Genomic DNA, 25966 nt, shown 5'->3' on the forward strand with positions numbered 1-25966 from the left:
GACCTTCTGGCTTTGACACAGCCATCTAGCCCAGAGGAATCGCGAGTGCGATGAAACACGTGTCGGCTGGCTGTATACTTCATTAAAAGGCTCCACGATTTACCCTTCCACTGGAGTTTCTGTTAAAAACTTCTGTCATTTTGTGTTCTATAATTGATGTTGTATTGTTACATAACAATCTGTATACTGTGAATTGAGTGCATCGGCAACCCAGTCAGTTAGGAAATTGGTAGTTTATCTACTCAATCGGCGAGTGGTTTAAGGTCTTTCCACTCGCCGATTTGCACCTGAGAAATTTTGTTTTTTGAAACTTTTGTGCGCATAAACAGGCAGTGCACCCAGAGCTATAACTGACCAAAAAGCCTTACAGAATCCTTAATCGTTTCCATGTGAAACAAGACTGGAAAGGTGACTTCCTTCACCCCCCCCTCCAAACCAGAACATGCCACACTACCATTTGCGGATGTTATCTTAGGTGCAAGATACGGCATATTACTTCAGTTTTAAGTCGGGCAACAACTTCAGAAAAGAATAGGAACGTTATTGACAGCTGGGTAAAAAGCACAGCTAAAATTAGCACATAAACACAGAAAACAAAAACTGGCAAGTTTGAGGCTACTACGTGATCGCAAACTATTTTATATTTTAAATCCACTTTTTTTCAACATGGTTCTCGTTCTTTTCTGTGCAAACACTGTTGGCATTGTGAATCTGTACATTGAGAAACCACTAACTGCTTTATCAGGCATATATTTTCTTTGTGATGAATAAGTTGGTTGCCTTCTGTTTATCAAATGCATAACCTACCTGTTCTCTGCAGGAGACAGCTGCAGAAGGGCTGATTCCCTTTGGACAATCTCACAGGGGTCAGCAGTCCTAAGGGGGATGCATGGGTGACAGCCGCCTTCCTGGGAGCCACCGAGAGGAGGTTAGACAGGAATGTGGATTGGACCACTCCTTCAGTGAACCACCAAAGAACTAGTAAAACTGAGAGGCGTGGATGCGGAGATATCTGTTGTCAGCCTGTTCTTGATTGAAAACTAAGATCAGACCACTGTAAACTTACCTTGGCTTGCATGGGACGGAATCTAAGTAAATAGCCTATGGGAAGGCAGGCCACATTTCTAATATAATTAATGTAATCATTTGAAAGATTTGAACTGATGACTCCTTTAGCAGGGTGTTTGCTGTAAAGGAAAGACTGTGGTAAATTGTGGATGGGGAGGAATCAGAATAAGGGTATTTCCCTCACCTCTTCTAGGTGTCATCTTTAATGGTGTTTCCGAGAGAACCCTCATATTTGACTTCTGCTGCGCGTCACTTAAGCCCTGAAGTGTTTTGGAGACACAGATGCCCTGAAGTGCTGGGATATAGTACGGGTGGCCTGTTAGCCACCATAACGCAAGCTTGTAAAGTTCCCAGATAATGTGATCCGAACACTCCTATGGGATTGGGGTTGCCCCGAGAATATCCCGCCCCAAAATTGATGATGAGCTTGTATGATGGAGGAATAGCTCTTCCATCTCTTCAAAAATACTATTAGGTCGCTCAGCATACAGCGGTGAATAACTCGGTTCACCTCCCACAGGATGAACCCACTTATAGAAAGGACCAATGTAACATGCAACCAGGGGGCAACCTTCGGACGATATATGGTGGGAAGCGCTGCAAGTCCTTTCCAACTACGACTTCCATTATGATTCAGATATGGAACACAGCACTGGTGGCTCTGGGATAAAGGGGTAAAATCACCCAAGCGACCCCGCTATGTGGCACGGCGAAACTGGGCATATTTGCTATGGAACAGGACTTTGATAAGTGGGACTTGATAGGCCTTTCCAGGGTGGGGGACCTGTGAGCACATGGGGAGGTAATATCCTTTGCCGTCTTACAAAATAATTATCAGTTGGTGCACACAGAGACATATCGCTCCCTCCAGATTAGCCACGCCTTCATAAGGTGCTACAGAGGAGGAGCTCACCGAGTCCTCCTCACTAGAGGATAGGCTGTTGGATGACTACATGGAGAAAACAATGATTACATTGACCTATCGTAAACTCCTATTTAACTCCCCCAACCCCTTGACTTGTCTGCGAGAGAAATGGGTGGGTGACGTGGGTGGTTTGGAGGATGAGGACAGGAAGAACGCAATTGCATCTCCTCGGGAAGTAGCTATATGCTCTCGCCTGGTGCAGCTGAAAATCTTACACAGGACTTATTACGCATGCACAACGATGTTTGAGATGGGTTGGGCCGACTCGGCGCAATGCCCCAGGGGCTGTGGCCATGATGGCACATTTTTAGGTTTTGCCTGGTGAAAGCTGCGCTCTGCGCAGCTTTTTCGCGCAGGCGAAAACCTAATGAGTATGGTAGGGGAGACAGGAACGGCCCCCGTCTTCCATTGGCTAGCTCCATAAATGGAGGCTAGCCATTGGAAGACGGGCCTGTCCGTCAATGCCGGACCAGATCGGGGCGTTCCCGAGAATTTTTGGCTTTTGGCTACGTCACGCTACGTCAGCCGAAAGCCGATTCTCGGGAACGCCCCCGAATCTGGTCCGGCATTGCCAGCACGCGCCTTCCTGCTCGGGGCCGTGAGAAGGAGCCTCTCTTAGAGCGCGTGGAGCGCTTTTGCTGACCTCTAAAGCCGGTGCCCACCCGGCAGTGTCCCTTTGTTTCCCCGCCGCGGCCCCCGAAGCCGAGTTCCACAGAAGGAAGCAGCCGTCCGCCTCCAGCCAGGGCCGCGCTGGGATTGGCCCAGCCGGTCGAGCCTCCGCCGCGTCATCGGGAAGAGGAGTGGAGAGCGGGAAGCAAGAGATCTGCGGGAAGCTATCCAGGTGAGTGGTTTTTTTTTGTTTTGTTTCTTACGCCTGCCCTGACTTACTGTGTATATATCCGCCCCATCCCTGAAATGCCCTACAGTGGATTCCAGACTTCTATACAAATAAATGTCCTGCCTTCAATGACATCCCTGTTGAACCGTCCTGTTCACAGCCTCCATGTTCTCTCTTTCACATACAGTCTGTAAACATGACACCGTGACTTTACACCTCCGCCGTGAGTACGTTCCATAGTGAGTACCCGTGCAGTGGACATGCATGCATTCCATACCGTGAGAAGGAGTGCATTTCATGTTCTCTTTCTCATACCATCAGTAAACAGTACATACAGTAATTATAAACTTCAGACCGTGAGTGCGTTTCCTAGTGATCACACATCCAGTGAGAACGCATTCCACCAGTGTTTCATACAGAGGGCCTGTGCGCCTCTTGTGATCAGCAGGCACTTCATATAGCAATGAGTAAGTGCTTATTTTATGCTACAGCAAACACCGAATAGACCGAGGATGTTCCATTTAATGTAAGCATTTGTTATCCATTCAGTATGCATTGTGGTACAGGGAGTGCATCTCAGAGAGAATGTTATATAAGCAAGCATTTCAAACAGTGTCTACGTCAGACACTACTGCGCACTATGTACAGAAGTTAGCTTTCCATACATTCAATGTTGAATATGTCTCCTACATTTCTGAGTCCCATCATTTTGGGCTTGGGAGCCGGGTACAGTACGTGATTCGAATGTACTTCTCTGAATATTTCCTTTTCGTCATTCGGTGATAGTTTTATCCTCCTCGCTGATGGCAGAGTGATCCTAGTGCATGCTTTATAAAGGTAAATCTGTGTTTTAGGGGTCGCTACTGTGCATGTATCATATCAAGGCAGCAAATTATTTTTAGTGTAACCTTTCACTTCTCTGGCTCCTGCTGTAAGTGTTCTGTGTTTGTAATTCAAGTGTACGCTGCAGCTGCTGACTCTCCGGTCGGCACGTGCTATTTAAACTTGCACTGCTGCTGCCTATGCCTCCGTTGTGTAAGTGATGCTTGCACTGCTCTTGCCTCTGCCGCCTGTGTGTGTAAGTTAATCTTGCACTACTGCTGCCTGTGTTGACTGTATGTAAGTGAAGCTTGCAATGCAGCTGCCTGCGCTGTGTGTAAGTGAAGCTTGTTTCTTCTAGGCAATGTAGTGACTTCTACTGTTTGCCAGCTTCATAACCCTAAACCTGCTGGTTCGTGAATGAGGGTAAAGTTTTTAATTAACAGGGTGGCCCTAATAGTTTAAATGAAGCATAAGCCATTTTTTACATTTTACAGATTTGCTAAAATCTTTTTCCTATTGGCGTTCACGAGAAAAAGTTCACTTTTAGGACGGCGAATATAATTGAAAAGCAGATGATACCACCCAGAAGAGGACGAATTGACGGTTATGCAACTTAGTGGTCCTCCGTTAGCTCATTATACCAGAGTTCATGTTTTATACAGTATAGTAACCAAACCTCATCACCTCCTGTGTAACATTCTCTTCAGGCGATTAAAGGTACAAAATGAGGTGTCTTATTGTGTTGTGAGCCACTTGGGTAGACCCTTGGAACGTATCTGTGAAGGCAACATATGAACAATATTTACATTCCTTTGAAAATACATATCTTGATTTCCCTAGAATGGCTTCTTTGGCGTGCTTTTGATTCATAAAACACATACTTAATGAGAAAAGGTGACACGTGCACATTTTGTGATACAGACTACTTAAATTGAGTTTAATTTTCAGGATGTCAAAAGCCCTACCTGGTGCAGTCATTCATTGTATACGAAGGTTTTGTGTGTACTTAGTCCATTTATACATTTTACGACCGTAAGGTGCAGTCTCCCGAAAACTGTGACCCTCAACATGAAGTTTTTTGGATGCAGTAGGTTACTATATATACGAAGAAGGGTGGCACATCCTGTTGCAGGCTCTCCTAATAAGGAATAACATGAAGCATTCAGTGCCACCCGTACTCTCCATCTGTTCGTGTAATATGGTTGTGATGCAGTTCTGCCTAAACCTCTGCATTTTTGCAGGCACGTGCCCCTTCTGATCATAGTGGGAAGCATCTTTAGAATTAAGCATGTGAACACTGCCTTTTAGCAAGTGTTTTAACTTCTAGTAATAGATTTCCTTTGTACCTGGTTGATCTAGCATGTGATGACAGGAGTGTAGTGAAGTACCAACTGTACCAGCTTGAGCGTGCTGGCGCCAGACTGATTAAAGTTAAGAAGGGCCATTAATAATAATTTAATCTGCCACTTGCTTGTCACAAAACAGAAGGTGAAGACATGATAAGTAAACACAGCAAATGGGACCTCTGTAAATGAGTTACAAACGCGAGAATCTGAAATTGTGTCCTTCCTGGCCATTTCTTTAGCACAAGAGGCTGACCTTGGTTGTTCTGGGTGTGTGGGTGTGTGTGGCTCTGGGTGTGTGGGTGTGTGTGGCTCTGGGTGTGTGGCTCTGGGTGTGTGGGTGTGTGTGGCTCTGGGTGTGTGGGTGTGTGTGTGGCTCTGGGGGTGTGGGTGTGTGTGTGGCTCTGGGTGTGTGTGGCTCTGGGTGGGTGTGTGTGGGGGGGCTCTGTGTGGCGTGTGTGGGGGGGGCTCTGTGTGGGTGTGTGTGTGGGGGGCTCTGTGTGGGTGTGTGTGTGGGGCGATCTGTGTGTGTGTGGGGGGGCTCTGTGTGGGTGTTTGTGTGTGTCATTTGCGAGAGATTAAGCTATTGGCATTGTAAATGACAATGCCATTTATTTATGTTTAAAAAAAACAAATACAAATAATGTCAAGAGCAATGCCAATAGCTCTAACTTTAACAAAGGCAAAACCATTGCATTGTAAATGCTTGTTCCATTTGCTGTGAGGTTGTCTGGAGCTCCAGAAATATAGGGAGGCAGCTTCGTAATGGAGGTATGCAGGGGTGTTATGGCGCCATCAGCAAAGTGGTGTTTATTGAATATTTGGGATGAAACTGGCCTAAGTAGTAAGGATCATCTCTGGGTGACGTTGGGATTTATAGTGGCCAAACGCAATATAGCCAGGAAGTGGAGGCCATCATCCACTCCGACTCTGCAAGAATGGCAATAGATATGGGCTGGTGTATGCAGGCAGAAAAGATTGTTTACGAAAGAAGAGGCTGCCCAAATAAATGGACTATCAATCAATCAATCAGGGGGTCTTGTAGAGCGCAGCTTGTCACCCAGGGAGGTCTCCTGGAGCTGTTGGGCAGTGCGAATCTCGGTCGAAAAAGCCAGGTTTGAGCTGCTTTCTCAAGTCCATTTTTGGGGAGTTTTATATAGCATGAACCTTCCCCAAAGGGATCAGAGCACTTTACACAAGCACCAGTTGTGTTAAATATGGACATAATCATTTTGTTAGGCACGGGGAGATATAGGGCCAGATGTAGGAAGCCTAATTCCGGTCGGTAACAGCCAAAATTACCGAAGTTCGGCCGTTACCGACCGGAATTAGGCTTTTCAGATGTAGGTGGCCAAATTGTAGGATTTGGTAATTTACCGAATCGGTAACTTAAGGAATCGGTAAATTACCGAATTCTTAACATACTGATTCGGTAAATTACTGAATCCTTAATGTAGAGAGCACTCACGTGAGTGCTTTTTAGATTTAAGGATTCATTATTTACCACTAACTATTAGTTGGTGGTAAATTCCGAATACCTTTTAAAAAGCAATAGTGTGCTTTTTATTCAGTGCCATGTGGCAGGCATACATGCCTTTAGGGCATGTATGTCTGCCCTTAGGGCATGTATGTCTGCCACATGTGCACCCATGCACTATACAATGTGACACCCTGCCACCCTTGTAGGTCTACCCCCTATTACCGATTCGGTATTTACCGAATCAGTAATTCTCATTCATTCTTATGGCCCTCCAGGCCCATAGGAATGAATGGGGAATACCGATTCAGTAAATACCGAATCAGTATTTACCGAATTTTACCGATTTGGTAAAATCTACCGAATCATTAGCTACATATCAATTACCGATTCTAAAATACCGAATCGGTAAAATTCGGTATTTTAGACTCGGTAAATGATATTTACCTACATGTGGCCCATAGTGATTTGCCCCGAATTTACTGGATGTTAAGTGTTCCTGCCGAGACCGGACCTCAGTTCCAACATCTTCGAGGTCAACCGCTCTAGCCATTAGGTCACACTCAAAGACAGTGAGGTGCGCAGGTAGAGGAGGAGGTCATTCCAAGACCTGGCGACGAGGTAGGAGAAGGAGCGGCCTCCACAGCGGCAGCAGCAGATGCGGAGGATGCAGGCCAAGTCAAGGGTGGAGGATCAGAGTTCCCTAATCGGTCGGTGGAAAGTAAGGCGGTCGTTGAGGTAGGAGGGTACGGACTTATAAAGGTGCATAACGAGCTTGAAGAGACAACTTTCCTGAATGGGCAGCCAGAGGAGAGCTCTGAGTTGCGGACTGAGCTCTGGGGAAAGACGAATGAATACAAAGGGATGTGTGTACACCCATCGATCTAGTTAATCTCCTTGAAAAGTCTTGAAAGTATATCTGTATTGTGGTTACATAGAGCCGACATGTCGGAAAGGAGGGGATAACCAACACTAACAAAGGCCACCTGCCTATATGTAAGAATTACAATAGGCCCAAGGGAAAGGGTCACAATATTATACAACAACAGCTAGGGCTAAAAAACGCCTATATTCAAAGAATTCAAGAATTAATTAATTGGCAAAATCATTTTTCTTTTATAATCATCATTTCAAGCACTGTTATCAAACTTCACATAGTACATAAATAAACACATAAGGTATAATCAATAAATATATACAGGTCACACACGTAACATTCGAGCCATCAGTCATGCTATGAAGAGGCAACCAGAGACACCCCTATAGGAACTGTTCATGTCTGCAGAAGCGCCTGACCCTCCGACCTGTCTGAAGGCAAGATTTAGCCTGCAGCTGGGAGTTGTTCTTTATGCCTGGAGCGGTAGACATCCAATCGTGGCCATTTGTGAGCCCTGTGCAGAAACGCTCATCGAAGCCACCTAGACTGCTCAGTTTAAAGCGCTATTATTTTGCAAAGACTGATACAATATCTGTCATTTAGGGCCTTGTCTTTATGCTAAAATACTTTCTGAATTTACTAAATTGGTCTGGGAGCTTTCCTGAATGGTTTCTTGATCCAAGTGTTGTCTATGTACTTGTAACCGCTAACACACCATTTCTGTAGCAGCCCACAGTCTCAGCTCTGCTCTACTAAGGGGTAGATAAGGCTCTCTTAGAGAAACAGTATTTACCTGACTCTGAGCTGGTCTTGTGTTGTAGTTCAAAAATGTGCCCTTCTGGCAACTCGGCTTGCTACATACAGGAATACAGAACTCTGGATCCAGTCCTTGTACTTGTCCACATTTGGGTTTTAGGCTCGACCACTGAACTTTAGCTTCCTTGTTTCCAGGATGCGAATAATCTGTCTGTCCTCTGCCGGTCTCAGCAAAAAGACTTCATCAGGCTTCCCAGACTGTGGGCAGGTCTAAAGTGAGAGTAACGACCCAGAAGTCCCACTCTTGGTCAAACATCTTTTCACCCATAAAGGATCAAGAAGGGCAGCGTCCCAAGGAAAGGGAGACTCCTCCAAGCAGTCACACTGCCACTCGGCATGAAATAGTAAAAGTGAGTGTGTCTCATTTAGATGACAACAGCTAAAATAAAAAAACTTAAAGACAAGGCAAATTGTGTGCTAATTAAGAATTAAATCCATTGGCAGTTATTGTTAGTTTCATGGATATCTTTTGTCTCTAACTACGATGAGCCAGGCCAGAGCTTGTGGTACTCACAAGTTCAGAGCCAATAAGATTGTATGAGTAGAGACATTCATTAATTTAAGAGTTTTATATAAAGCTAGCAATGCCTGAGTGTATCAGAGCGCTTTACAGCGGTCCTTGTTTACACAAAACACAAGTATAATCAGGGACGAGGTATAGAGAGAGCATGCGTTGAAGAGCCTGTCACATTGGGCGATTGATGACCTCCTAGTTGAGCTGTCTGTTGAGGAGGAGGTCCTTCAGCTATCTCATCAAGCTCAGGAAGGCGTGGTTCATCCTGATGTGTGTTGGTATGAAGTTCTAGGTTTTAGGGGCATTTCTTGAGCGTGCCCGTGTGTTTTTGGTTATGGACTTTTGGCAGAATGAGGAGCAGGGTGTTTGAGCTTCTAAGGTTTCTCATCTGGCCTGTTTTTTTGAGTTTTGAGGAAAGGTAAGCAGGTTTCCCCGTGTGGAGGTCTTTTTTGAGTGAGATAAGCAGTTCAGAAGCTGCATCGAGCTTACATCGGGAGCAATTTCAGTTCTTTCAGGGCAGGGGACATGCGGTCATATTTTTTTAATCCTGTCACCATTCTGGCTGCAGCATTAAGAGTGGTTCTGAGGGGAGCAAGGTGGGAGTGAGCAGCTCCTGTGAGGGTGGCCTTCCCATAGTCTTATATAGACAGCACTAGAGGTTGCATGGCGGACTAGAGATCATTGAGTGGTAGGTAGGGTTTGATTTTGTTCCGACATTTCAGGTTGTAAAAGGCACTTTTCGCACTATTCTTTATGTGATTTTTCATGTTCATGGATTTTTTGGGGGTCCAGTGTGATTCCTAGAGATTTGAGGGAGTTAGCTAGGGTTATATTGCAGTTAAGAGACTCTATGGAGTTTCTACAATCTTGTATCTGGGGTGACACTTCTGATTTTGATATGAGGAGAATTTCGGTCTTGTCTTGGTTGAAATATAGGTGGTTATGAGATAGCCAGTGTTGGGCTTCTTTGAGGGTCGTGTATGCTTTCTTGTCTGGAGATTGCCATGTTTAACTGGGTGTCATCTGCGTATAGATGGAACAAGATGTTTGCTTCATTGAGGATGACGGCGAAGGGTTCTATGTAGGTTAAACAGAGTGGGCGAGAGGAAGGAGCCTTGTGGGCAGTAGCGGATCCTACTGATCGGGAGTGGAGAAACGGGGGCAGAGGGTGGGAGGGTGGAGGCAGGAAGGAAATTAAAAAAAAAACACTTACCTGGGCCAGCCAGCCGACCACTCTCCTCCATTCTCTTCCTGTCTCCGCCAGCAGCAGGAAACACTGGGGCTCCCAGGCTCTCCATAGCCAATCACAACGCTGCAATTCAGTATTGTGATGGGTCTGAGCCTAGTGGATTGGTGCCCAGATGGGGACGGGAGGATTTGCATGTTCCTCACCAGGCTGTGTAATGCAGCCTGGTGGGGAAGATGCAAAGTGCGGAGGACTCTCGGGTCGGCAAGCAGCCATGCACACTTAAGGAGTTCAAGCCATTCATCTCCCTGGTCTGGACAGCCCCTCCCGAGAGCCACTGACTTCAACAGGAAAAATAAAATGTTAATAATTATCATTTTATTTTTTATTTTGAGCAGCGGGGCGTCACTCCTCTGTTTTAGCGAAGGACCTGCCACTGCTTGCAGAACACCTCAGGTTATTGCCTTTGTAGTAGAGGTCTGGTTGCTTATATTATTTTTTTTTTATAGCGGTTTTGTAGAAAGTATGTCAACCAGTGTAGCAACACCCCCTCCGCACAAATCCTTTTTTGGAGGGCGTCTAGGAGAAGATTGTGATCTACTGTGTTGAAAATCGCTGATAGGTCAAGGAGTATGAGCAGGCAGTAACGGTCTGTATCCTGGGTTTTGAGAAGGTCATCTACTATGTTCAAAATAGCTGTTTCCATGCTGCATTCTTTTCTGAACCCAGATTGGTGAGGGTTGAGGACATTTTTGGTTTCGATCAGTGCTTAATTTGTAAAAAAATTAGTGCCAGAGTTCTCGTCAGGAGGCCACTGCAGGTTACCACCCACTACTCCTACCAGCACTGCCAGTAACAATACCAGCACACCTACCAACCACTGCACACCTAGCAAAACAAAGATAACGGACAAAACAGAGTTTTTAATTCTGAAACTCAATGTCCGCGGGTCGCGGAAGTGCTACCGAATAGGTTCCATGCGGGGAGTCGTCGCCTCACAAACGGTGCGCGACGTGAAGAATACACCTGCCGTGTCAGCCCATGTAGCATTATAATCCATCAGCCACAGTCGTGGGCCCTGGTGATGTCTGGGTGAGCCCCCCTGAAAGTCTGTGAGTTATACTAATTTTTAACACATATATCCTCACTGGAGGGTGCGCCTTAGCGCGCGCATACCACCAGAGGATTACTACTTTTTTGGTCCTGAAGAATGCTGAGTAAATAAAACTCTTGATAGCAGAAACATGTCGACCTTTAGATCCTAGGACAATGAGTTTCAGAATTAAAAACTCTCTTTTGTCCGTTATCTTTGTTTTTAACTGAAGCCGTTTGGCCCCTTATTAAATTTGTATTGGGTTTCTTTTAAATCACCTACACTATCACCAATCACCACTTTTTCACATAAAACACAAAAGACCAGCTCCGCTGTAAAACAGGCGTTGTAGCACACTGGGGGGACATTCGGTTGCCCCAGTGGGAACCCGATGATGAAGCATGTCACCACTAGGTGGTGAGTGAGGGTTCTTCCTATAAAAGAAAAAAAATCCTTTCTTTCTTCTATCACACCTTTGGTGACTTTGGTTTTACCAGGCACAACTAATTTTCTTGTGATATTTTGGGTTAACATGTGCACTTATCATCAACTATGATACCTAGGTATGGAAAGGTGGAGACCCTAGACAACACATTCCCCTCACAATGCATGGTTTTTACCCCTTAAACCTTGATGCCAACCATCATGACATGTGATTTAGAAAAATTAACACCAAGGTCTAAGGATTTCATAAAAACAGCAAATGGTGTTTAGAAGGATTTGCAACCCAACCGATGTACGTGCTAAAAGGGCGGGATCATCCGCGTACAGCAGTGCCGGAATTGGGAGTTTCCCTGCCCTTGGTATATATTTGCAAGCTTCAGATAAAACTGGGCCCAGGTTATTAATGTAAAGGGTGAAAAGCAGGGGGGCCAAAATGCACCCCTGCCTAACACCATTGGCAATGTGAATCTTCCCTGTGCAGTTACCCGTTTGGTCGTATCTCACGGTGGCAGATAGATCCCTATGCAGATCAGCAAGGAAGTACACAATATTTTTATCCACGCCTAGATGGAGAAGCATCACCCATAATTTGGACCTATTCACTCGATCAAAGGCTGAGGAAAGGTCCATAAAAGCTGCCCTTTTTGGCGACTGTGCACTTCCAGATTAAGAGGTGTAGGTTAAGACATTGATCGATTGTGCCACCACCTTTCCTAAAACCAAATTGTAGGTCTGAAAGGGTATTAGTTTCAGCCAGCCACCCTGTGAGCTTACTTAAAATCACCCTTCCGAGCACCTTAACAGCGGATTCAATGAGGGAGATGGGTCTATAACAACTAGAGTCCCCTCTATTTCCTTTTTTAAAAATGGGTACAATCACTGATCCAGACCAGGTGCTCGGCAATCCTGATTTGCAAGCCTTATTAAAAACATTATACAGCACTTTGGACCATGTTTTGACGTCAGATTTAAAGAGGTGAGCTAGGACACCGCCTTGTCCAGGAGCCTTATTACAAGTCATCTGATCAATGGCCTCTGCCACTTCTACCTCCGTGACAGATAGAATATAAGCCTCGTATACAGATGTAGTGTTAGCAACGCCTCCCGGGTCTACACCTTCATACACTGACTTAAAATGAGTACACCAAGCCTGCTTCTGAATGGCACAGTCAAGTTGATTATTGAAGGAGTCTTGGAAGAAAGGTTTATTAACCACTGTCCCGAATTTAGAGCTGTTTTTAAGAACATCAATGGATAGTAGCTTATTCCAAGCCTCACTTCTGATCTCTTTTTTCTAGTTTCTAGAGTGACTTTATACGTTTTCCTTAGAGCTACTAACATAGGCTTATCCACCGGGTTTTGCTTCAGGTCCACCAGCAATTTCCGATGGGCTAACGAGCAGTTATGGTCAAACCATCCCTCCCCAGGTTTGCACCTTACACGGCTGTTGGAGGTCAGCGGCAACCTGGGCACAGATTTTGGTATAGGCCTCAAGAATGTCCTTATCCTCTGCATTTTCTTTCATGCACATACACATGTCACAACCAACCTTCATTACTAGGTTGGCTTGGAAATCCTGTGGCACCACCCAACACCATTTAATTCTGCGGGCCTGGTATGCAAGCTGAATATACAATTTGCCCACCTTCCTATTACAGGTCGCAGGTTTCTTAAGAACATCCACCAAGGTCAAAACCACTGGATTATGGTCACTAAGCATAGACCAAATTGCAGTGTAACCGTAGACCCTGGTACTCAACAATGCACTGTTGAAGATGTAGTCAATAATAGTGTATGTACCATTACCCTATAAAGGTAGGCACAGCAATAGCTCCTTTAGATGTGCAAGGAAATATTAGGTCATTTTCTGCCATCAGCACCTCCAAATATTCACCCTGCGTTGAGTGCTCGAAGTGAATTTCCTCTTGATCTGCGGGACCTAGACTATCCCAGACATGACAATTCTCATAACAACTATGAATATTAAAATCACCTAAAACAATAACCGAATAGAAATCTGTGTTTTCCTCTTTATACAAATCAGGAAAATGATGCAGACTGACCAAGTGTTCATTTGAGGATACTCTATCAAAAGACTTATAAAAATGTACAATAAGAATGGTACCAACATGAGGGAATACAATTTGCACTGCCAAACAATAGGGTGAACCTGTATCCAGTTTAGTATGGGTACCCACAATATTTATGGAAATCAGGGTCAATAACCCACCATTCGCCCTCCCCATAGTTGAGGCTATCGCTGGGGTAAAATAGGTAGTATAGCCATCCAGGCATAACAAGTTATCAGTGTCCTAAGTTTCCTGCTGCCAGATGATGTCTGCTTCACTTAAAAAATATCTCCACTCAACATCATCTAATTTATTTTTTAGGCCCGCAATATTCCAGCTAAGTATTTGTGTGCCCTCATAGATTTCAGTAGAGGCTGCCCTATCACCAGAGGAGGTACCTAAAGATAATGTTTCCTTAACATGAACCAACCCCCCTTGTGTAAAAGTATTCAGGAATGCTGGGGGGGCTAGTCAATCAATCTCCTCCAGGCTTGTAAATACCTCAAGTCTGTTTTTGGTGGGTACGGTAAAATCATAAGGGCCCTGAGCCTGTGTGTATCCATACGTTCAGGCCTTCCACTTGACATTGGTGGCATGTTTCGATAAAAAAACCCTAAGGGGAGAATGTTAATACCGTCCTCTCTAAGATGCCTAGTTCCGGCCCTGTCCAGAATTAGTTTTACAATCTGAGGGGACCCAAAATTCAATATCACACAGTGACCCAGCTGCCGGAGCCCCAGTCAAAGTGGTAGACACACTAGACCCTCCGTTTGATGGATTTTGTACAGAGGAAGAAAGCTGATTCTCAATTATACTCAACCTGGAGTCAATATCGGAGAGTTTGGCGGAGATAGGTTTCAACAGTGCCAATAATTTCTCCTCTAATATAGGTACAACTCAGTTTTCCAGAGCGCAAGACACCTGCTCAGACCAGGCCTGTGAACTAGTATCCATCAAGCTAGGTGTACGAGTGGAAGCAGCCTCAGACACACAGCTTTTCTTCCCCCTCGTACCTCCCCTCGTTTTCAACAATTTACTGGCCTGTTGTGAGGTAGCTGGCACACCGCCCGCTTTCCTTTTTTTTGCTGCAACGGTGGTCGAACACTCCCAGTTTCTGGCATAGGTTAATCGTTGCTGGCGAGTAAAGATTTTAGGGGGGAGGGACAGGTAATGGTTGAAACCCCAACTTTATGAGATGCATCTTCTGGTGACGCTTTCAATAGTAAAGAACCCTGATGCTGCGGCATTTCAGCCTTGCCATCTGATATATCAACTGTTCCTGCTGTCTCTGATACCAACAACCGGCCAGTTAAGGAGACTCCAATTGAGGTACGACGATGGTCCATTGAGAGTCGCCTTTGGGTTAATTTTATTTCGCGGCTTAGTACTGATTCTGCTCTCAAGAGAAACACGTCAAGGGTACCCACTACCCCAGATCCCCTTGCCCCCTTGCCACTGCCCTTACTCATGACCAAAGGAAACTAAAGGAAACTAAAAGTTAGTACAGTTAAAAATTACAAGTAATGTCAATATAACGAAGGTGCCTCAAGAAAAATGTAAAGTCACTGACCGAGTCTTAGAGGACACGAAGATGTCAATGTAGAGGGGGTGGCCCAGCCCAGCCTCCTCCTGGCTACGATGGGCTTTGCCCGGTGCGTGCCCACACGCGTCCCGCATCGCGGAAGCTTTCTCGCCCTTTAGTGCGCCTCCTGGCGCGTCCTGAGTCCGTCGGCGGTGTTCACGCCACTAAGGCACCTGGGGAATGTAGTTTCTCCCCTTGTCCTAGTCCCGCTGATGGCAGTGGTGCCGTATTGCGGGCGCTATCCTCTATGGTGTGGCAACAAGCAACAAGCAGGTCAGCTCAATAGTCTCCCGCGTCGAGGAAGCTCTCTCGCCCTTTAGTGCGCCTCCTGGCGCGTCCTGAGTCTGTCGGCGGTGTTCACGCCGCTAAAGCACCTGGGGAATGTAGTTTCTCCCCTTGTCCTAGTCCCACTGACGGCAGTGGTTCGGTAATGCGGGCGCTATCCTCTATGGTGTGGCAACAAGCAGGTCAGCTCAATAGTCTCCCACGTCGCGGAAGCTCTCTCGCCCTTTAGTGCGCCTCCTGGCGCGTCCTGAGTCCGTCGGCGGCGTTCATGCCGCTAAGGCACCTGGGGAATGTAGTTTCTCCCCTCGCCCTAGTACCGCTGACAGCGGTGGTGCGGTAATGCGGGCGCTATCCTCTATGGTGTGGCAACAAGCAGGTCAGCTCAATAGTATTGGTCATTTTTAATGTATTTCAAATTAATAAACAAATGTTGTTGTGCTGATCTCTAAGTTAGGGAAGTCTGCCACATGGTAGTGCTGTTTGCCTGAGTGCCAGTGTTGACAGTTAAGTGCCTGTGCTAAAAATTAAGGGCTGGTGCTGAGCACAGGAAACCACTGGCTCAAATTAAGCACTGCTTTCGATGTGTTCATTGAGTTGTGAGAGAATGCATATCTGTAGAGTTTTGGCTAGGAAAGGCAGATTGGAAGCAGGCCGGAAGTTATTAAGGTTATTTGGGTCTGCTTCCAGTTTTTTAAGTAGAGGCGTGACTTGCCTTTGTTTTAGACAGTCAGGCATCGCTTCAGTCTTCAGCGAGTTGTTTATACTTTTAGTGCAGAAGGGCTCTAGTGGTGGTAGGTTTTTTTTTGCCAAGGAGGTTGGGAAGGGGTTAGTTAGGTGGGAGGAAGGTTTGGATGTAGACAGCAGAGCAAATATGTCTGCCTCCAAAAGTAAGTAGAATACCTTCCAGTTCAGTGTGGGGCCTTTGGGGTCTATTGCATCAGTGTTCATCTTGAGGTGTAGTGAATGAAAGGGTGGTCATGGGGAGGGGGTTGTTAACATCTTTACTGGGAGGGGTGATCTCCTTGGAGGACTGGTTGTGATTGTCAAGGGAGAGCTCCATTTTTGTAATTTTACTTTTAGCAAATTTGTCACACCTTTCTTTTGATAGCTGAGGGGTTTTGGTGCTGGTTTTGCGGTTTGATGTTTGATGATGTTGAAGAGTTCTCTGGAGCGTTTTTTGGTTTGTCCAGGGCATTACAGAAGAAGAAGGTTTTTTTGTTCCTGCCGGGTTTTTAATATTTCCTACTCACTGGCGTAACGAAAATTGAGGGGGCCTCCCTGCACGGTACACAGAGGGGCTCCCTCTGGGCTCAATCAGGAGCTCTCCGGCCAGATTGCAGTGCCGAGGGGGCCCCCTGGAGCTTTGGGCCCCCGCACTGCATGGGCTGCGGGGCCTGTGTTACGCCCCTGTTCCTACTCTCCTAAACTGGTCTAGGTAGGTTGTGGAAGGATCCTTTGGCCAGAGACTTTCTGCTGTTATGAGCTGTCGTCTTTCCACGTTGAGGTCTTTGTTTAACCATGATCTCAATGGTGGGTTTCTCATCTTGTTTAGTTTTGAGGGGCTATTTGGTCCAGGGTGAAGGAAATCGTTGAGTTGTAGTAAATAGTTAGGTTGGCTTTAGAGAGGTTCTTGGATGGGGAGGATAGTTGAACCAACATTCTTTCTTCAAGGACCGCTTGTGGATCTTGCCTTATTTTTCTTGTCTACTGAAGTGTTTTTGCATGAGGTTGGGAAGAAAAGCACTTTGTTGATGTCGAATATAATGATGTGGTGGTCCAACCATTCAATGGGTAGGATGTTGTCAGTAGTTAGTTTTACTTCATGCGCTAGGATAGTGCTCAAGGTTGAGCCTTTGTTGTGGTTTTGACCTTTGCAGTGCTGGGAGAGGTTTTTACTGAGTAAGAGGTCATTTTAGGATTGTATTAGGGTATTGCTTTCATCGTTCCAGTGAAAGTTGAAGTCACCTAGCATGATGTTGTTGGAGTGTGACAGTAAGCAGTGTAAAATTAGATCCGCTAGCTGTTTGCCAAAGGAGATTACTTTTCCTGGTGGGTGGTAGAGAAGGTGAAAATGTATTGTGGTGTTGTATTCCATCCTTATGGTGGTACTGACACATTCAAATGTGTTGTAAGTGAAGGTGTCTGCTTCCCTCACATTGAGTTTGTTCTTGGCAATGCCTTCTCCATGGCTGTCCTTCACGTCTTTCTGGATGGTTGAAAATCTTGATGGGACTAGCATGTGTAAGATTGTGTATGAGGAATCTTTTAGCCATGCTTTCGTGATGAAAGTGATATCAATGTTGTGGTTCCGGACTGATTCTGCTAGTTGTTGCATGCTTAGTTGCAGATCTGCAGTTTATGAGCATGCGTTTGATCTATTTGCAGTAACTGAGATCCTGCGGGAAAGAAGTCCAGGGTATGTTGATGACCTGGTTGCGGTAGTTGGTTTAGGATTTTTCCCTAGTCCCGTGATAACCAAGATCTTGGAGGGGGGGTTGTTTCTATTATCTGCCAGGTTTTAATGTCTGGCTAGCTCCTCTGCTACTCTCAGAGACAATGTGGCGATTGTTCTTTTAGGCCTTTGTTGTGTAGTGGACCAGCTGTGTGGTTGCGTCTTCGCTAGTATTAGGAGTTGTCGGTTACTGCATTAAGTGGGGTGCTGGTGGTGATGGGCGGAAGAATCAAGACATGAGTTTAGTTTCATTGACATATTGGTGAGATCCTGTAGTACTTTTTAGGTCTCGGCCTAGAGACGCGCTGAAAGCGCGTTCTCGGCAGAGAATTATTGCAATCATTTCAGTCTCCAAAGCCGACAAAAGGAGACAAGAGCTGGGCACGCGCCCAGCATTCTCAATGGGAGAGGTGCGACAAGTGCTGGCCACGCGCGGATTCAGTCGCGCGCACGCTCACGGCGCCAGCGTGCCCGCCGCGCGCCGATCACTGCTCTCTTCCTGGCCAGCATCGCGAAGTTTGGCAAGGCAGTGAGGGGACCGAGAGGTAGGTGCTTGTTCAGAATGTTATGTCCTCTAATTGCATGGACTTGCGGGAGTGTTTGCAGTGTAACGTACCGGAATGGCGGGAGCAAAGAATGATGTCAGATGTGCTTTGAAGGATTCTGCTAATGTACACAGAACATTCAGTACAGTCTGCTCTCGGAGCGTGCACGTTACTGATCACCTATTCTTTATTGGACACCATGTGTTTTTTTAAATTCAACCCACCAAGATAAACGTGTCTATTCTCTTCTAGAAAAGAGTGTTAACCGTGACCAGTGTAAAATTAATCAGTAGCCTTGCCTGCTTTCAGAGTAGTGAGTAGTGAGTGCAGAGTGGTGAGTAGTGAGTGGTGAGTGCAGAGTGGTGAGTGCAGAGTGGTGAGTGCAGAGGAGTGAGTGCAGAGTAGTGAGTGCAGAGTAGTGAGTAGTGCGTGCAGAGTAGTGAGTAGTGAGTGAGTGCAGAGTAGTGAGTAGTGAGTGAGTGCAGAGTAGTGAGTGCAGAGTAGTGAGTAGTGAGTGAGTGCAGAGTAGTGAGTAGTTAGTGAGTAGTGAGTAGTGAGTGAGTGCAGAGTAGTGAGTGCAGAGTAGTGAGTAGTGAGTGAGTGCAGAGTAGTGAGTGCAGAGTAGTGAGTAGTGAGTGAGTGCAGAGTAGTGAGTGCAGAGTAGTGAGTAGTGAGTGAGTGCAGAGTAGTGAGTAGTTAGTGAGTAGTGAGTGAGTGCAGAGTAGTGAGTGCAGAGTAGTGAGTGAGTGCAGAGTAGTGAGTGCAGAGTAGTGAGTAGTGAGTGAGTGCAGAGTAGTGAGTAGTTAGTGAGTAGTGAGTAGTGAGTAGTTAGTGAGTAGTGAGTAGTGAGTGCAGAGTAGTGAGTAGTGAGTGAGTGCAGAGTGGTGAGTGCAGAGTGGTGAGTGCAGAGTGGTGAGTGCAGAGTGGTGAGTAGTGAGTGGTGAGTAGTGAGTGCAGAGTAGTGAGTACAGAGTAGTGAGTACAGAGTAGTGAGTACTGAGTGAAGAGTAGTGAGTGACGATTAGTGAGTGCAGAGTAGTGAGTATAGAGTAGTGAGTACAGAGTAGTGAGTAGTGAGTGCAGAGTAGTGAGTAGTGAGTGGAGAGTAGTGAGTGCAGAGTATTGAGTGCAGAGTAGTGAGTGCAGAGTAGTGAGTGCAGAGTAGTGAGTGCAGAGTAGTGAGTAGTGAGTGCAGAGTAGTGAGTAGTGAGTGCAGAGTAGTGAGTATTGAGTGCAGAGTAGTGAGTGCAGAGTAGTGAGTGCAGAGTAGTGAGTTCAGAGTAATGAGTAGTGAGTGAGTGCAGAGTAGTGAGTAGTTAGTGAGTGCAGAGTAGTGAGTGCAGAGTAGTGAGTGCAGAGTAGTGAGTGCAGAGTAGTGAGTGCAGAGTAGTGAGTAGTGAGTGCAGAGTAGTGAGTAGTGAGTGCAGAATAGTGAGTAGTGAGTGCAGAGTAGTGAGTGCAGAGTATTGAGTGCAGAGTAGTGAGTGCAGAGTAGTGAGTGCAGAGTAGTGAGTAGTGAGTGCAGAGTAGTGAGTAGTGAGTGCAGAGTAGTGAGTGCAGAGTATTGAGTGCAGAGTAGTGAGTGCAGAGTAGTGAGTGCAGAGTAGTGAGTAGTGAGTGCAGAGTAGTGAGTGCAGAGTAGTGAGTAGTGAGTGCAGAGTAGTGAGTAGTGAGTGCAGAGTAGTGAGTAGTGAGTGCAGAGTAGTGAGTGCAGAGTAGTGAGTGCAGAGTAGTGAGTAGTGAGTGCAGAGTAGTGAGTAGTGAGTGCAGAGTAGTGAGTAGTGAGTGCAGAGTAGTGAGTGCAGAGTAGTGAGTAGTGAGTGAGTGCAGAGTAGTGAGTAGTGAGTGAGTGCAGAGTAGTGAGTAGTGAGTGCAGAGTAGTGAGTAGTGAGTGCAGAGTAGTGAGTAGTGAGTGCAGAGTAGTGAGTGCAGAGTAGTGAGTGCTGAGTAGTGAGTAGTGAGTGCAGAGTAGTGAGTAGTGAATGCAGAGTAGTGAGTGCAGAGTAGTGAGTGCAGAGTGGTGAGTGCAGAGTGGTGAGTGCAGAGTAGTGAGTGCAGAGTAGTGAGTGCAGAGTAGTGAGTGCAGAGTAGTGAGTGCAGAGTATTGAGTGCAGAGAAGTGAGTGCAGAGTAGTGAGTGCAGAGTAGTGAGTAGTGAGTGCAGAGTAGTGAGTGCAGAGTAGTGAGTAGTGAGTGCAGAGTAGTGAGTGGTGAGTGCAGAGTAGTGAGTGGTGAGTGAACAATTCCAATCCAAACCACATAATTCCATTACACACCACATGCATACACTCCATAATACATGGGTAAAAGACATTGCCATTTAAAATGCCATTAGCTCTAACTCAAATAAATCCGAGACCTATTGCATTTCCAATGCTTGTTTTAGTTGGTTTTCCATGTGCGTTGGTCGCTCAATTAGCCAGGACATGCGCATTTGATTTAGTGAAATGGGGGTCTGGGAGTTGCGCTTCATTTTTTGCGGGGTAGGTCTGTACACAGTCCTAGAGTGAGTGCCGGTGGGAGTGGGGTTCAAGATGTCAGGGGGAGAGGGCTAATAGGGAAGGGTACTAGGTCCTTGGTTGTTAATGAAGGGGATGGTGGGAGTGTAAAGTAAGCCTCTCAGAAATGGTGTCATCAGCGTCTTGGGGTGCACAGCAGGTGGGTGGTGGGAGTTCGGGGCATGTGCACTCTGGTCGCCATCCAGAGATGTCCGGGAGGTCTGGGGGATAGGGACAGGGTGTGTGGCTTGTGTATGGGAGTGGGGATTATGGGCCTTGTTGGGGAGTGGTGTAATTTTGGTGTGAGCTGGTGAGCAGAGCTGGGCTGGTGAGTGAGTCGGTGGGTGACTCGAATCTCATTAGTGAGCATGGGGTAGTGGTGCAGACCAGTGGGCTACCAGGTGAACTGAGTTTGGTGTCAGCTGAGATGGGGGATAGGTAGGTTGTGAGGGAGAGGTTAGAGTTAGGTGTGTAATTCTTAAATGCTTCCTTAAGGGCATGATGAGTGTCGAGGGTGGAGGTAGAGTCATTGGAGTGACACATGGGTTTAGTTTTGTGTAGTGCCCTGTGGGCGAGAATGATGATGGGGGTAAAAGGGGTGGTATGGCACTTTTTAGTGACAGAAAAATCGCTTCAAAAGTGCGTAGGTTGGAATCCTTGGCTTGTATCATAATGCTACTATTTCTGAAGATGGTAACATTGGCCTTACCTTTGAAAGCAGGTGAGCTGGTGATTGTTAATTTACTACCGTATGGGATGTTAGTGGTTTTGGTAATGTGAAGGCGTTTAGATGAGATGGAATTGCAGTTGGAGCTCGCTATATGTTATGATTGGACATGGAGTCACAGACACTACATAAGCAAATGGTATGCCAAATTCAGGAATATATACGATCTACTGACAAGCTCATAGAAAGAGGTTACCCAACAAGGTTGTAATAGAGATGCCAAAAACAAGCCTGTTTTACCCCTAGAGGGGCATTACTTGAACTAAGACTGAGATCTGATGAAGTTAAATTAACCTGTGTTACACCTTTCTGTCAAGAAACCAACAAGATATGGAAGATTGTTAATAAAGAATGGCATCTAGTGAGCTCCATACCACAATCTAAACGCATATCAGCTCCCTGTAATGCAGAAATCATCAAGAAAGGCTAGGGCCACTCATCTTTAAAAGCCCACTCATCAAGAAAGGCTAGGGCCACTCAGCTTTAAAAGCCCACAGTAAAATGCACCTCTGAGAAGCATGCTTAAGTTACCACCAAGGCACAGCATGTGACCAACCAATTACAGGCAAATTTCACGTAGAGAAATCAAAATAATCCATGAAGCTTTCACAAATTGTAATACAAAAAACTGAATTTTCGCCATTGTGTTGTCTTCTGAATTAGAGTATGCTGGCAAGACTGTGGAAGAGATAAAAGCATCAATTGCACAATCTACATCAAGGTTTAGGTGCAAGACAAGTCTTCTAATTGCTCACTTTTTGGAAAAAAGTCATTTGGAGACATCTTTGAAGTCAACTATGCTAGAACAAACATTATGTCAACACAAAGCATCTGTTATTACACAAGGAAACAAAACCTTAAGATACAAAATGTTTGATGAAACTCTTTACAAGCATTAACAATCCATCTGCAAACATAAACGTTATGGTGTACAACTGACACTGCCTATCAGAAAAAAGAATAAATATCTTGTAAACCGCTGATAGAAGAAACGATAACCTCGAACCATTAGCCAGTACAAGGCCTCTTTTCGACAAACGCTAAAGACTCCAATAAGAACCTGGCATATTTAGTTCTCCACTCACCATTGGACTGGAAACTGTAAAAACTGAGGTGCTCTGGCTCCACAACCTCATGGTCTCAATCACTCAGAGTGAATCCTGAAATCCACGGGTTGGTCACCAATGTTATCGTAACACTTATCACATTATTATAAATATCAAAGACAATATTATCAGTAATGGATTAAGACTATAATAAAAGGCACTTCACTTTGAAATCATGCCGTGCCCTGCAGTTACAACAACGTGTCGATGGACATGGACACATGGATTGTAACATGGACCTAAGAAAAACAGAGCCCAACAAAACAAGCATTGGCATAGCCAATAGGTCTCGCTTTTGGGACCTTATAAGTGTTTAGATATGCAGCACAATATCCTTGGTGCAACAACAACTGTTTCATGGCTAAACACTTATACGGTCCCAAAAGCGAGACCTATTGGCTACGCCAATGCTTGTTTTAAATGTGGCTCTACCCTCAAGGTTATCCCCAACAGTGAGTATCATGGTGCCAGCTATTGACTACCACCAGGAAACTCCTTGGGGTCGTAGCGTGCTTAATTTTAAAAGATAAGTAAATAAGCACATGCTTATTGTTGATTTGTCCTGGGCAAACTACCATACCCAGTAGCTTCCCTCGACTACCATAATTCAATTGTCCAAATTAGTGACATTTGAGTTAAAAGAATTTATTTACATTCCTGGTGAGGCCTCCCCTGGAAGAACTCACCGCTCCTCTGTTTGTCAGCATTCTTGGTGCAGTGGCAAGAAAAGGACATACTTGATTGGCTCTCTCCCACTCTGGTCTCTACTTCTCAAAATCCATTGCAAAATGCATATTTTAGGAAGACTTACTTTCTGAACACAAACAGCCGTTCATCTAAGGACTCATCAGTAACACGTGCACTTGCGGCCGGGAAGGAGTGCATGTAAGACTGAGCGAATGCTTCTAGAAAGGAGATATGTGGTAGCCCTCTGCCCTTACAGACACCCAGCCATTAGTCTGCTCCTAAAATGCATCATTCCTAGCACTGCACGTCTCTTATTAGACTACTATAACGCCTACTTTTAAGTGAATCACTTTAAAACCTAGGACTGAAGCCTGGCTCAGCCAATAGGTTATATGGTGAAGAGCTCTGTTTTTATTTATTTATTTATTTATTTATGCGATTTTATATAGAGCGGACTTTACCCGAACGTGTCAGAGCGCTTCACAATAGGAACAGCAATGATACATGAGGAGAAGAATTACAAGTGAACAAATTACAAAAGCAAATGTTATGTTACATGAATCAAAAGTGACAATAGTGAGCAACCAAAATACATGAGGTAGCAATCGGTACATTACAGGAGGAAAAGTGATATGTGTGCAGGTTACATAAGCGTACAAAGTACAAGTAGAGGTATAAAACTGCAATAAATGACGGACACTCCAGCACAAGAACAAATGTTGCGGTGGCAATGGTGGCACTTGTGCAAGTATCTAAAGCAAACAAAAAGTGAGAGGTAGCATACAGTGTGAAACAAGAGAAAAGTGACGTGTGTAAGTTACAAAAGGGTACCATACACAGGTACAAGGATACTACTGCAATAAATGGTAAACACTCAAACTGCCAGAACACTCTGGGAAGGCACTTCAATAGTCAAAAAAATAAATATACAGGTATAAAGAAATGGAAAAAGAAGGTAAACCTTAAAAATGCTTGAATATACTTTATTTTAAAACCACTCTCAAACAGGCACGTTCATCCAGGCACTTTAGAACTACATTCCCAAACTCCAAAACAGATTTGCAAACTCAACTGAAAATGCTTTATTTTGCCAGTTTTCACATTACACGCAAAAATCATTACAGACAAAAACACTTATTAAGTCTTGCTGCAAAAAGTGCAAGTAAGCTCCCAACAGGGAACTATTACATGGATTTCACTCGCCTGCCTCCAAGAAAAAAGAAAAGTCGTCAGCCCCGTACAGGGGTGGCCGGGGTGCTAAATGGAAGGGAGCGGCAGCTGGGTAATCGGTGATTTTATACGGCGTGCATACCAGCACTGCTCAAACTTGTTTTTCTTTAGAAAGCCCACATAGCATGGAGCAGCGAAATGTCTTCTCAAACTTTCCCAGAGCCTCTTAATGGGCATCTTTAGATGCTTCTCCAGTCTGATAACCAAGAGGGTGAGGTGAATTTGTAAACGTCAGCCAGCACCGGGCCACAAATGAGGTAAAGACGTCGTGGGCATGGTCTGTGTTAGATTAAAAATATACCACAAATAAACGTACTAATAGGAAGGACGAGAGCAGGGGGTAACAAGAATCTATATGTTTGAATTACTTGCCATCATGTAAAAATATCTTGCATACAGACTACTAAGTGCAGATTTACTGTGACACAAACCTGGTTTGAATTAAAGGAATCAAGGAGCAAATGTTGTCTCTAGCCCTCGTCTCAGAAGCTCTCAAACATCAAAAGGGTGCAAGAGTCTGGTTTGGCTTATAGTGTATTGTATTGTATTACAATCGCATTGACATAGCTCTAAATACCCCTGATGAGGAGTCAAAGCGCCTTTTCAGCAAGTAGCATGCTACTCTGGGACCCATAAAGAATTAGTGGTGAATTAGTATAGTGAAAATATGAAAGTAATTTGAGTGGTGGATGTATTAGTTAGTTATTTAGATTGAGAAGGATAGTGGGGGGATAGAAGAGGGAAAAAAGGTTTGCATTTATACAGTGCTCTACCCTTGATGGGGTGTTGAAGTGCTTTTGCGGCGAGTAGCATGCTACTTCACAACCCAGAAAGGATTAGTGGTGAATTATTACAGTGAAAATATGAAAATAATTTGAGTGGTGGATATGTTAGTCAGTTATTTGTATTAAGAAGGATAGTGGATTGATAGAGAAGAGAAAAAGCTTTGCATTTATATAGCGCTTGCTACTCCGAATGGGGTGTTGTAGTTTTTTTTTCGGCGGGTAGCACGCTACTTTGGAACCCATAAAGGATTAGTGGTGAATTAGTATAGTGAAAATATGAAAGTAATTTGAGTGGTGGATATGTTAGTCAGTTATTTGGATTGGGAAGGATAGTGATGGGAAAGAAAAGGGAAAATGTTTTGCATTTATATAGCGCTTGCTGCCCCTTATAGGGGGTTGAAGTGCTTTTTTCGGCAAGTAGCACGCTATTCTGGAACCCATGCAGTGTTAGTGGTGAATTAGTATAGTGAAATATGTAAGCCCCTGCATGTCACAACATGTCACAGATTTCTGACTAGGCCTGTATTAAATTTGCCTAATTTCCTTTGTAGGATTGATGTGAATTTCTCAAAGCATAAGCGAAATTACGCAAAATGAC

At 45.0% G+C, this 25966-nt stretch overlaps 1 protein-coding gene across 1 annotated transcript in view; it reads right to left on the reverse strand.

Annotated features, from left to right (window-relative positions):
- The window catches only part of KIF12 (kinesin family member 12), a 496125-nt gene that overhangs the window by 210058 nt on the left and 260101 nt on the right, over positions 1-25966 (reverse strand). Inside the window, exon 9 of the mRNA XM_086955175.1 lies at positions 14038-14085. Within this exon, the coding sequence (XP_086811301.1) occupies positions 14038-14085 (48 nt within the window). The remainder of the gene's footprint in view (positions 1-14037; positions 14086-25966) is intronic.

The sequence above is a fragment of the Lissotriton vulgaris genome, chromosome 2_1 (genome assembly GCF_964263255.1).
Source record: "Lissotriton vulgaris chromosome 2_1, aLisVul1.2, whole genome shotgun sequence".
NCBI lineage: Eukaryota > Metazoa > Chordata > Amphibia > Caudata > Salamandridae > Lissotriton > Lissotriton vulgaris.